Source organism: Aotus nancymaae, unplaced genomic scaffold (genome assembly GCF_030222135.1).
Source record: "Aotus nancymaae isolate 86718 unplaced genomic scaffold, 86718_ANA_hifiasm-v0.15.2.pri h1tg000088l, whole genome shotgun sequence".
NCBI classification, from domain to species: Eukaryota; Metazoa; Chordata; class Mammalia; order Primates; family Aotidae; genus Aotus; species Aotus nancymaae.
The window spans coordinates 16,352,295-16,365,477 of NW_026988503.1; the positions used below are offsets into that span (position 1 = coordinate 16,352,295).

The following is a 13,183-nucleotide window of genomic DNA, read 5'->3' on the forward strand; positions in this document are numbered from 1 at the left end:
CCTTCTTCCTCCCTGCACCCCGAGCCCTGCACCTCCAGCCCCAAATAAACATTCTCATTCACTCAACGTTTGTTGACACCTACCGTGGGCCCTGTGGAATGCGGTAAAAGTTCGGGGTTGGGAGGAGCCCTGGAGACAGATTTTTGGTTTTGGTTTGGTTTTGGCGGTGACTGGTGGGCGGGGACAGGTCAGTTCTTAAAAAAGGAGGCCCCGGGTCTGGATGGAATTCTCGGAGGAGCCAGACCAAAGAGCCTTCCTGGACTGCAAAGCGCGGAAGCCGCCGCGGGCAGGGCGCAGGGAGGAGTCACGCGCCGGAACCTGGCTCGCTACCAAACTCTGGGACTGGCGCGGGGCACGGCGGTCTGCGTCCCGGGCTGGCGGCTCCGCGCAAGCTCCGCCCTCCGGCGTCGCGGGGCTCGGGAGGCGCCGGAAGCACTGGGGGCAGCCTGATGGCGCCGGAGGGAGACACCGCACTGGGCGTCGTGATGCGGCGGAGCGCGGGCGGGGCCCGGGGACGCGCTTCCCGGCGCTGGGCCCTGGCTCTGCTCTGCCTCGCGGCGGCTCCGGGCTGGCTCGGAGCTTCGGGCAGCCCCTCCCGGCGCCACTGGCCGGAGCCCTACAAGTGAGTGCGGCAGTGCGTGCAAGGTCGGGGTCGGGGTCGGCGATGGGGGAGGTGGCGGTGCTGGGGCGGGGACCCCTGCGCGCCGTGGTTTGTGTCGGGTCACGTGACGGAGCGGGGGCAGCGCCGGGAGAAGCTCGGAGCGCACGTGAGAGCAAAATTGAGGAATGGGAAGTCGCAGCCGCTTGTAACGCGCAGCCCTGGGACCTTTCCTCCCCTCTGGCCACTTGGGTAAGATTCAGGACCGTCCCAAATCGTGGAAGAAGAAGAGGAGAGTAATGCTATTTAATGGAGGGACTTCTAGGTACAAGTAGCTCATTTCTTGAGTGGTTTAAAAAAGACTGTCTGATTTATTATTTCATCCATTGTCGTTGGTTATCATTACTGCGGAACATTTGGCACAGTTTCCTGGGCGGCCAACTCGGTCTGGTTTGAACCTGAAGTCCTTATTGGGACTGAAACTTCCCAGTTTTTGCACTCAAAGTCCCTCATACCGGGCATCCCCGTCTCCTGTAGTCCTGGGCAGACCGGGAAGATTGTCACCGCGTTTGTCCAGTCTTCAGCCTCGAGGTAGGACGCCGGTCCTAAGAGGACAGACCCGCACACCTGGGAGGCCGATTCCAGCCTTTGTGATAGAAGACACAGCCTCTGGCGATCAGAGATAGCTACACATAGAGAAAGAAAACATGGTGTCAACATCAGGCAGGAGAAAAACCAGCAGTTTTTGAAAACAGCTATTTTTTAAAAACCAGAGGCGTCATTATTTTTATTCAATTTATAATGGACATAATTTTAACTTACTAGCCTAAGTAATCAACAGCTAAAACTGCACACAACAAACCTTAAAACACAGCTATTTTGCACGCAGAATCATGAGTGGGAAGGCAGGATTTCCTCCTTGTTGGGAGCGAGTTTTAGGTTCTGCCTGCTGCAGGTCAAATCTGGCTCCATCATCACCAGGGATCTTGGGAAGGTTACTCAGAATCTCTGTGCCCGCATGGCCTAAGTCAAAAATGAGGAATAGTAGTAGCACTTACCTCATAGGTTTGCTGGGAGGATTAAATCTAGTAAATGCCAGCTGTTGTCAAACCTAGATATTAGTGTATTCTGCTCACTGAAAGGTTTGCGGCACTTGTTTTGTTTTGCTCGATAGATATACTACGTGGAAAGAGAAGTTTGTGGTTGAAACTAGTTTTCTTGAAAATGTTAATAATAAAAAGTTCGTAAGAAGTAAAAATTGGTCAGTAGGAAGTGTTGTAAATCCAAACGATTTAACATTAGGGCAAGGTGTTGACTATGGCTTTTTAGTGGGGTTTTTTTTTTTTTTTTTTGAATCTGATATTAAGTACATGCCCCCATCTAATCCCCTCAATTGAATATAATATTTAAGTTTATTAAGTTCACACTTAAATCATACATTTATGTTACCTTTGAACTAAAATAGATTTTCCTGTGGGTAAGTGAAATCTCTATGTGATTATGTACTTGTTTAGGTAAGTCCCTATAGAACACTGTATCCAAGTGGCAGAAACTTTTGGGAGAGTTGCTAATAGCTTTGGTTAGCATAAAGATTTTAACTTCTTAAGTTAAAATAGAAATTTTTGTTTATTTGTTAGGATAGTAAAACAGTAGATTGGGCTAGAACCGTGGGGATTCTTATATGGAAGCTGTTGCCACCACCCTGCCACGACTTCTTTCTCTCCCAGTGCCAGATTATAGGTGACCAGTGTGTCTGTTGAGCTGAATTCAACTGCAGTGGCCCCTCGAGCCCTATTCCTGTGGCCTTCTCCCGTCTTGTTTTCTTGCCTGCACTGTTGAGGTCACCTTCTAACTGATCTCTCACGTTTAATTTGGCCTCTCTCCCTACCCTCTTTTAATTCATGAAATAATGTTTACTTTATAGCAAATTTAATCTTATCAGATCTGCTACTTAACATCCTTTGAGCTCAGCCATCTTCAGTTGTAAGGCTCCAGGGAATTCGATGCACACTCTCCTAGTGACAAAATGACAGCCCCTGCCAATCTCTTCTGCCTCTACTCCTGCCTCAAAGCCTGGATTCTAGTCTTCCATACCTACTGGAGACCAAATGTGCCAGGCTTGTCTTATAATACCTAACGTTTCCTCTGCCTTCTGCCTTAACCTTCTGCCCAAGTATATTAAAAACCTATGCCGGGCCTTCATCTCTTTCTTTGCCCTCCCCACCCCATTCATCTCACAATGATTTGTCCTTCCTTTGAGCCCATAGGACTCATTTCTTTAGTCTAGCACATACCACACTCATTACTTGTTTAATGTCTTTCCAGCTCCCACCCAAGGTTCCATGAGAAAGGGAACAGTGTTTTGTTTCCCTCCTTCTTAGTATAGTTCCCTATATATCTAGTAGAGCCTCAGCAAATATTGAATGAATGTTAATTTATAAGTAAATATAAAATATATTCTATTACTCATAACTATCTGAATAATCTTAATGTATGAATTGTTTGTAAAATTGAGCACATTGGAAAAATGTTCATTCTGTAAACATTCTGTAAAAATGTCTACTTTGATGTGGAGCTATAAAAATTTTAAGACAAGATTTCTGCCTTCAGAATTTTCACAGTGGGATTAGGGAACAGGAAAGCATATATTATCAGAGTCCTTTTATCCTTTGTTATTAAAAAACATTATTGGAAGTTCAAAAGATAACAAAATGTATGTTTATATTTATTAACTATGGTCTGACCGTTGATTGGTGCCCTAAAACTGTTACTGGATTCTAAAAGGTGTGAGGAGAACCAATTCCTGTTAGAATCTAAGTAAATGGTTTATTTTTCTTTATTAGACGCTTTGACTTCCGACCAAAACCTGATCCTTATTGTCAAGCTAAGTATACTTTCTGTCCAACTGGCTCACCTATCCCAGTTATGAAGGATGATGATGATATTGAAGTCTTTCGATTACAAACCCCAGTATGGGAATTTAAATATGGAGACCTCCTGGGACACTTGGTAAGGATGCATCTTGGTCTTAGAACTTTGGTTAATTCAGTGATTTGGTTAAGTTGATTTTTAGGGAGTAATCTCTATTTAGATGGCTGACTTTAGATCACGTTTATTGGTACTTCTCTTAGCACATTTAAAATGAGTAATCAAAAATAGTTACTATCAGATTTTGTAATCCTGACAGTAACAAATGTAATCAACATTATCTGTTGTAATGTTATGAATCTGAACCCAGCTCCTGTACCCAGCTCCTGGAAGATGAGAAGAGGCCCAGAAGGGGCAAGGCAGGCAGGAAACACCTCTCAATTTCCAGATCCTGTTTTAGTCACTTTTCCAGATTAACCCATCACCATGTGAGGTCTGTAGAGTTCCTTCCAGAGACTGGCATGGGGGCTCCTCACACTTACTCTAAGCTCTAAGGAAATTATGAGCTTGTCCACATAACATGCATGCCTCCTATTTGAGATGAGCTACAGTGGCCACAGCCAGGATGGATAAGGGCCTGGAGTTTGGGGCCACAGAGTGGATTAGCAGCATGGAAGACAGCTGAACAGTTGTTCTACTTGATATGCATTTGTGATGTGCCACATTTTCTCCTATCAGGTTACCTGGACCCATGCTTATGTTACAGTTGCTCTTATACATGTATTATCTTTACACAGAAAATTATGCATGATGCCATTGGATTCAGGAGTACATTAACTGGCAAGAACTACACAGTGGAATGGTATGAACTTTTCCAGCTTGGCAACTGTACATTTCCCCATCTCCGACCTGAAATGGATGCCCCTTTCTGGTGTAATCAAGGCGCTGCCTGCTTTTTTGAGGGAATTGATGATGCTCACTGGAAGGAAAATGGGACATTAGTTCAAGTAGCGACTATATCAGGTAAGTTTCGAAAATATGGCAATATTTGATAAACTGCATCAAAATCCAAATGAAAGAAATTATAATACTTCCATTGAAACATTTCAGTAATGTTTTACTTAGAGGTTATTTGACAAATGCACTCCTGGAAACACTAAACGTTGGGAATTTTTTTTTCATTTATTTTGTATTTTATTTCAATAGGTTTGTAGAGAATAGGTGATGTCTGTGAGGGAAGGTGTTCTTTTCCGGGTTCACAAGGGGGCATAGTTTTAAGGACAAGAACTTCCCAGCGCCATGCCCCACTCCCATCTCTCTCCATCCGGGAGATTTAACGGTTTATGTTTAAATTTTGTGGGCGCGGGAAGAAACTAAAAGTCAGTCACCCCAGCGGAAGTTTAAAGGAACTCTTTTCATTGGCCGGGGTGGTGGGAGGGCGTAAGGAGGAGGGAATTCCTCCCATGTTAAAAGTCCTTGTCCTCTGGGGTCCCCTTCCACACTCTTCACGGAAGTTTTCTCTCTTCTCCTTCTTTTTTTCTCTTTTCTCTACCTAAATAAAATCACCTTTCTGCAACACTTCTTGGGTCCGGTATTTACTTTATGAGCTTACCGTGCACCTGCAGTGGTCCTCTCTCTCATTCTTGAGATAGCGAAGACCAAAAACCTACAACATTCTCTTGGGGGGGCGGTGCCTCCCCTGCACCCCAAAAAACCTGGTTACATTTGGCTACATGACTAAGTTCTTTAGTGGTGATCTCTGAGATTTTGGTGTACCCATCACCCAAGCAGTGTACACTACCCAGTGTGTAGTCACCCCTCTCCCACCCTTTCTTCTGCATTCCCAAAGTTCATCATTCTTATGCCTTTGCATCCTCATAGCTTAGTTCCCACTTATGAGTGAGCACATACAGTGTTTGATTTTCCATTCCTGAAGAGTTACTTCACTTGGATGTACTTGGAGACCATTATTCCAAGTTGGTGCAAATGTCATTATTTCATTCCTTTTTATGGCTGAGTAGTATTCCATGGTGGGTGGGTGTGTGGGTGTGTATATACATATATATACACACCACATTTTCATTATTCACTATATAGACACCACATTCCATGGTGGGCATTCCATGGCGGGTGTGTGGGTGTGGGTGTGTGTGTATATATATATACACACCACATTTTCATTATTCACTATATAGACACCACATTCTGTTTATCCACTCATTGATTGATAAGCTGGTATTTTTGCAATTGCAAATTGTGCTGCTATGAACATGCATGGGCAAGTATCTTTTTCATATATAACTTCTTTTCCTCTGGGTAGATACCTAGCAGTGGGATTGTTGGATCAAATGGTAGTTCACTTTTAGTTCTTTAAGGAATCTCCACACTGTTTTCCATAGTGGTTGTACTAATGTACGTTCCCACCAGCAGTGTAGAACTCTTCCCTTTCCACCACATCCCGGCAACATCTATTTTTTTTTTAATTTTTTGATTGTGACCATACTTGCAGGAGTGAGGTGGTATCACACTGTGGTTTTGATTTGCATTTCCCTGACCATTAGTGATGTTGAGTATTTTTTCATGTTTGATGGCCATTTGTGTATCTTTTGAGAATTGTCTATTTGTGTCCTTAGCCACCTTCCCCTTCCCCTGCTTTTTATTTTTTTTATTTTTGAGATGGAGTTCCATTCTTGTCGCTCAGGCAGGAGTGCAATAGCACGATCTCAGCATGCTGCAACCTCCGCCTCCTGGATTCAAGCGATTCTCCAGCCTCAGCCTCCTAAATAGCTGGGATTACAGGCACCCACCACCATGCCCGGCTAATTTTTCTATTTTTAGTAGAGATGGATTTTGCCAGGTTGGCCATGCTGGTCTCGAACGCCTGACCTCAGATGATCCAGCCACCTCAGCCTCCCAAAGTGCTGGGATTACATGTGTGAGCCACCCATGGGATTGCTTTTTTCTTGCTGATTTGAGTTCCTTGTAGATTCTGGATATTAGTCCTTTATCAAATGTGTAGATTGCAAAGATTTTCTCCCACTCTATGGGTTATCTGTTTACTCTGCTGATTGTTCCTTTTGCTGTGCATAAGCTTTTTAGTTTAATTAAGTCTCATCTATCTATCTTTGTTTTTGTTGCATTTGCTATTACTCATGCAGAACTTCACTTGTAGGTGATGAGTAGCTTATCTCTGAGCTTTGAATGTTTCCCTAAAAATGTTCTTTTCCTGTCATAAAAACGAATAAAATGATAAAATATTTTCTACAATTAAATTGGATTTTCTAAAAGAAATAGGGAAAAGAAATCCATTAAATGCCTGATTAAAGGATATGTTAACTATATCTGAAAAAAATTTAGTGATGATAAATATTCTTATGTTGAAAAATAATAGCTAATATTCATAAAGACTGGTTCTGGCACTGTTCTGAGTACCTATATCACATCATTCATCATGACAATTTCTGGAGGTAGTTACTATTATTTTGCCCATTTTACAGATGGAGAAACTGAGGCACAGAGCAGTTAAAGTTACCCAGCTTAGGTTAAAGTTACAAAGCTTAGTAAGTGGGACTCCAGCCCTGGCAGTCAAGCCCCATTGCCCATTCTCCTAACTACTTTGGTACATTGCCTCCCAAAATATATATGATCTTATATTTGAGGCCCCCTTGAGCAGTTTAAATATTTTGTCTCTGAGATTTTTTTTCTTCTTTTGGATGTATTGGAAAGTTGCTGAAAGTTGGAATTTCGTTGCGAATGCCACATTGTTTAGTAATGAACTCCTTATGTGACTTGGGTCACATTTTACCTCACTGGCCCATTGCCTCATGTGTAAAATGGAGATGATACTACCATAGCATTTGAGAAGGCGCTTGTCCACATAATTAATGGTGCATTACATTATAAAATGCTGTTCCCCAAAAAAGTAGAAACATCTGAAATGAAAGCACTGTTGTGAAAATGATTCAGTGAACCCCAGGAGTTGAGGAAGCAATCATGCTTCCTATGTGTATAGCTCTTTACCAGTGATTTGGAGGTGTGTTAACTCACAGTTCAAGGGAGAGGATAAGATACTCATCCGGCCCAGCTAAGTAACATGACTTACCTGCCTCTCAAGGTCAAAGAGTTGGATGTAGCAGAATCAGGAATAAAACTGAGGTCTTTTAAATGTAACTTAGGGATATTTTAGCTGAATCCACCATGTTGTTTTCTAATCAGTTCTTCTACTTTCTAATTGAAGTGCCTTAAACCATCCCAATACAAAAGTCTATCCCTCTTTTAACAGAGCTCAGTAAAAGCATTAGCTGCTCTTTCATTCCAGGCCTGTTCACACCTTTCCCCATTTATGCCTACATCATTGTCTGAAAATCTTTTCTTCTGACATAAAGTCAATGATCATATGAACAAGTGATCATTATTTTTTGTAAAATATTTCCATATATCAGTACTTAAATCTTTCAGATCATCTATTTGCCTTGTGAATAATCCTGTGATTGACCTCTCTTCATGTTACAAAATAGTGTTTTGAAGTATCTTGTCTCTTAAGTATAGTGGTGGCTTTTGAAAGTTGAAGAACGCTAAGAACAGTATCCCCAGTTCTAATACAACGGGCTACACAATTTTAGTTCCATGAAATTGATAAAGGCAGCTACTCTATTCATTTTACAGAACATGAAGTATTTGTTTTATGGACTCAAATTGGAGTAACCAAAGAAAGGTTTTTATACAGTGACAGAATGCAATGTTTGGGGCCTGGCTCTATTAGGCATTATAAATGCCCAAGATGAGAGTTGTAACCATGCAGAGTAGTGTTTTCTAAATATTTGGAGAGATTATTCTGGTCTGGTACAAGATGGTAGGAGAGAGGGTTAGCCATCTTGGAGTCTGCATAGTCCATGAACTCAGCCTAAAATATTTTTAGTTGATTTGTTGGAAGAATTTCTGTGACGGGGAGAGTTCAGCAGCATCCCGACAACTCCAACTACAGGGAAAAAAAGAGAAGTGCCAAACATGCAAGGTAGATGGGATATGGTCCTTGTTCTCCTAACAGTAATAGCCAGCCTTCTAGAGCAGCAGCTCCTCAGGCAACCATTCATACTTAATGCTTAGCATGCTTTGCAACAGAAAAGCTCACCTTTCCCACACCTCCATTTTTCTTACACTGTTTTTGCCCATTCAGCTTTTCCTCTTTCACAATTCTTTTTTTTCTTTCCTTTTCTCATTTGCCTCTGAATCCAAGATTTGGTGAGTTGGGTAGAGAAAGAGAGCTTCTGCATTTGTATAATTTTGCTTTGATTATAGCTTAAATGATTGCAGAATTAGTATGTAAGACAACTTCTCTTTATACACCTATCATATCTAATGTTTATAATTTAGAAATATCTTGTGCATTGAAAAATGGGATAAAAATTGGCTGAGCTTGGATTCCTGTTATGAAATGCAAGTTTGGAAATTCAAAACCGTCATTTCTCACAGGCATCCATAGTCTTAAATTAAGTTAGAACATTTTACTTTAAATTATTATGATTAGGCTGAGCATGGTAGCTCACACCTATAATCCCAGTGCTTTGGAAGGCTGAAGCAGGAGAATCACTTGAGGCCAGGAGTTTGAGACCAGCCTGGGCAACATGGCAAAACCCTGTGTTGCCCAGGCTGGTCTCAAATAAAAAAAAAAAAAATTAAAAATTAGTTGGGTTTCGTGGCCAGCGCCTGTAGTCCCAGATACTCAGGAGGCTGAGCTGGGAGGATCACTTGAGACCTGGAGGTCAAGGCTGCAGTGAGCTGTGACTGTACCACTGTACTCTAGCCTGGGCAACAGAGGGAGACCTGTCTCAAAAAAATATATTAACATGATTAACTTTGTTCACTAGGTGATTTTGTTTTGTTTTTTAAACTAGGAAACATGTTCAACAAAATGGCAAAGTGGGTGAAACAGGACAATGAAACAGGAATTTATTATGAGACATGGACTGTAAAAGCCAGCCCAGAAAAAGGTGCAGAGACGTGGTTTGATTCCTACGACTGTTCCAAATTTGTGTTAAGGACCTATAACAAGTTGGCTGAATTTGGAGCAGAGTTCAAGAAAATAGAAACCAACTATACAAGAATATTTCTTTACAGTGGAGAACCTACTTATCTGGGAAATGAAACATCTGTTTTTGGGCCAACAGGAAACAAGACTCTTGCTTTAGCCATAAAAAAATTTTATTACCCCTTCAAACCACATTTGTCAACTAAAGAATTTCTGTTGAGTCTCTTGCAAATTTTTGATGCAGTGATTGTGCACAGACAGTTTTATTTGTTTTATAATTTTGAATATTGGTTTTTACCTATGAAATTCCCTTTTATTAAAATAACATATGAAGAAATCCCTTTACCTAACAGAAACAATACACTATCGGCCAGGCGCGGTAGCTCACACCTGTAATCCCAGCACTTTGGGAGGCCAAGGTGGGCAGATGATGACAAGGTCAGGAGTTTGAGACCAGCCTGGCCAATATGGTGAAACCCCCATCTCTACTTAAAAATACAAAAATTAGCCATGCATGGTGGCTAATTTTAGTCCCAGCTACTCAGAAGGCTGAGGCAGGAGAATCGCTTGAACCTGGGAGGCAGAGGTTGCAGTGAGCCGAGATCACACCACTGCACTCCAGCCTGGGTGACAGAGCAAGACTCTGTCTCAAAAAAAACACCACCACCACCACACTCTAGTTTATAAAACCTTAATTCTACTGCTCTTTTTTCCTCTCATCACCAGCATCTGGTTTTCACGGGGTGATTTTATTTTTGTCAATTTCTTAGCCTTTCTTCTTTAGGGCAGAAAGATAAAATGCACATCAGCAGAATCACTGCATATTAATATCTCAGGACTTTTCTGTTGGAAAGAAGCTGAAATTCGTACTATATTGACCAAAGTGATCAAGTTAGGTGACCTTTATTTCAATTTCTGAACCTTTTTTAATATGGAGCCTTTGTTAACATATCAGTTATGTAAAACCTTTGGACCCAGTTACAGATACGGTGTGCCAAGATTTTAAAAATAAATACCTTCAAAAATAAAAAATACCTTCAGTGACATTTTCATGGTGGGAGCTCTTTTTTCTGGTATGGCAGTTACACTTTTAAGTGCGTTTTGGTTGTTTAGACTGACTTTACAAGTTGTATAACTTTTGGAACCAGGTTTAGTATAGTCTGATTATATTCCATTCACCTAACTTGAGAGATTTGTTTGGACACCATAACTGGAGTGGTTGTGCTTCTAGATGTGGCAAATCCAGTGTTAACACACATTTCTGGCTGGCATTTTGGAACTAGCTAGTAACTGGCTTCTGTTATTTCAGCAACCTAACATTTCTATACCCTACTTTCCTTATCTCTAAAATTATTCATCTGTCAGGACCGCCGTAAAGATGGAAGTTGTATATGTTTGGCAAGTCACAGTGAATGGCAGGGATAATGATTAATCAAAGAACAAATTGTCATCCTTGATCTTGCCTAATCAAGTTTATGTGCCAATCTTTCCTGGGTTTTGTAATCACCTAGACTTTAAGCTGATAGCCTAGTGTTTCAGCGGTTCTTCCAAGGTCTGGGGTATGGAGGTGTATAGCTACAGGCACGTTTGAGTAAACAGGTACCTTCTGACTTCTTCACTGCTTCCTCTAGTTCTCCCTCTTCCCACAAAGCTGTCAGCGCAGTGGAAGAGGTTGCACTTCTCCGAGAGAGGACAGGTTCCTGCTAAGGTCACCAAGTAGCTGTGCTTTAATTAGAGCCAGACAAGCTTTCAAGGTCCTTTAAGTATTTGATGATCAACTGAACACGTTTCTATTCATGGAGAAAACACCAGTCAGTAAGAAGATGGAGTGGATATCGGAGAAAACAATTCATGTTTAATATGTAAATGTACCAATTATGTGATTCAGTTTCAACTAACATTCAAGTGGTTCCTGAGAGGTTAGTACATTATTATTGAGCTCTCATAAAAAGCTTAATCATAGATATAATTAACCTGATCCAAATGAGTAATTGGACCTTAGGAAGGTTAAGAGCTTTCCCTGGCTACCCAGCTAGTAGTAATGAAGTCAGGTCTTGAACCCAGGTTCTGCTGCCTGAATTGAATGCACTATACAGGCTTTTTGGCACCACTCAAAGTGTGGTCCTCAGACCAGTGCCTGCCAACCAGATGTTACTGGTCTGTGAGGAAAAGTACAGATACTGACAGGAAGCTTTTAGAAACTTTTAAAGCAATTTGTTGGAGTGTTTTTGTTTCTGTTGAATCTAATTTAAAAAATTGGAGCTTGTATTTTATGTGTCTTTGGTCTTACTTTGTCTAGGAATTCACTTTTACTTTTTTTTTAAACTGTTAAACTGTAGTCCCACAACAGTCTCAAAATAACCCAGTCACCAGATAGCTTGAGAAGCTCTCCACCATACCATTCTGCCTACTGCACTGACGGGGAGTCTTCCTCTAACACAGAGAGAACTTTCTTTCACGCCTCTCATTTAGCCTGTCTACTCCTGATAATAGTGCCTAACCATTCCAAATGAATGCTGCCTCTTTAACCTCCTAATTGTCTTCACAATGTCACAAGAAAACTGGCTCTGTGCATTATCACCATCTAGCGGCTAAACTCGGACACCAGCTTCTACCAAATTCTAAGGAAAATTGCTCCGGGAAAACAGTATGGGATTTTGGATTTCCAGAAGTGCCTTGAAGAGACAAGGATTCTTGTACCAAGTTTTTGTCCAATGCAAATCAAAGAACTTGGTTATATAGGAAAAACAAGTGAGGACAACTGTACGTGGAACTTTTAAACAAGATTCTAATAGTTACATTAAAACAGCATTCAAGATTTTTGGCCAGGCACAGTGGCTCACACCTGTAATCCCAGCACTTTGGGAGGCTGGGATGGGGAGATCACTGAAGGTCAGCAGTTCGAGACCAGCCTGGCCAATACGGTGAAACCCCATTTCTCCTAAAAACACTAAAAAAAAATTTAGCTAGACGTGGTGGCACTTGCCTGTAATCCCAGCTACACATGAGGCTGAGGCAGGAAAAAAAAGCATTCAAGATTTTTACTGTTCCTAAGAATCTTAATGAAGACAGCAAGTACCATAGATTCAGGTTACTACAGCACAGACAGCATTAACATTTACCAAAGTGTTTTGTTTTGTTGAGGTGGGAGTTTCGCTCATGATGCCCAGGCTAGAGTGCAATGGCACAATCTTGCTCACTGCAACCTCCACCTCCCAGGCTCAAGCAATTCTCCTGCCTCAGCCTCCTAAGTAGCTGGGATTGCAGGCATGAACCACCACGCCACCCGGCTATTTTTTGTATTTTCAGTAGAGATGGGTTTTCACCATGTTGGCACCCACCGCTACACCCAGCTAATTTTTGTATTTTTAGTAGAGGAGGGGTTTCACCACGTTGGCCAGGCTGGTCTCGAACTCCCGACCTCAGGTGATCCACCCGCCTCAGCCTTCCAAAGTACTGGTATTACAGGCATGAGCCACCGCACCTGGCCTACAAAAGTATTTCTTAAGAATTAAACCCATCAACTCTACTTACAAGATGTAGAGCTGTCAAGTAAAGATGACTCAAGAACATGCTTTCAAAATGGTAGTTAGGAAACCAAAACATAACCATGCAGAAATCAGCCAATTAAGTTTTGCTGCCCTTTAATTATAACTTAAGCACAACTTAAATTCAGTTTCTATTTTGCT

General features: G+C 41.7%; 1 protein-coding gene across 2 annotated transcripts; it reads left to right on the forward strand.

Moving 5' to 3' along the window:
* Window positions 1–434: 434 nt before the first annotated feature.
* CLN5 (CLN5 intracellular trafficking protein) lies at window positions 435–10,540 on the forward strand. 2 transcript variants are annotated; one of them, XM_012472020.3, is made up of 4 exons: window positions 435–622; window positions 3,442–3,607; window positions 4,264–4,489; window positions 9,361–10,540. In XM_012472020.3, exons 1-4 carry the CDS (start codon window positions 450–452, stop codon window positions 9,888–9,890), a joined length of 1,095 nt encoding a protein of 364 aa, XP_012327443.2. In that variant the 5' UTR covers window positions 435–449; the 3' UTR covers window positions 9,891–10,540. The 2 variants fall into 2 exon arrangements, with proteins under 2 accessions (XP_012327443.2, XP_012327442.1); XM_012472019.2 differs by lacking the exon at window positions 435–622 and adding an exon at window positions 883–923.
* The last annotated feature ends 2,643 nt before the right edge of the window (window positions 10,541–13,183 follow it).

Coding starts and splice junctions, on each gene's coding strand:
- CLN5 (XM_012472020.3), top strand. CDS start 450: ATGGCGCCGGAGGGAGACACCGCACTGGGCGTCGTGATGCGGCGGAGC. Junction 3,608..4,263: donor GAGACCTCCTGGGACACTTG/GTAAGGATGCAT, acceptor ATCTTTACACAG/AAAATTATGCATGATGCCAT. Junction 4,490..9,360: donor TCAAGTAGCGACTATATCAG/GTAAGTTTCGAA, acceptor TTTTTAAACTAG/GAAACATGTTCAACAAAATG.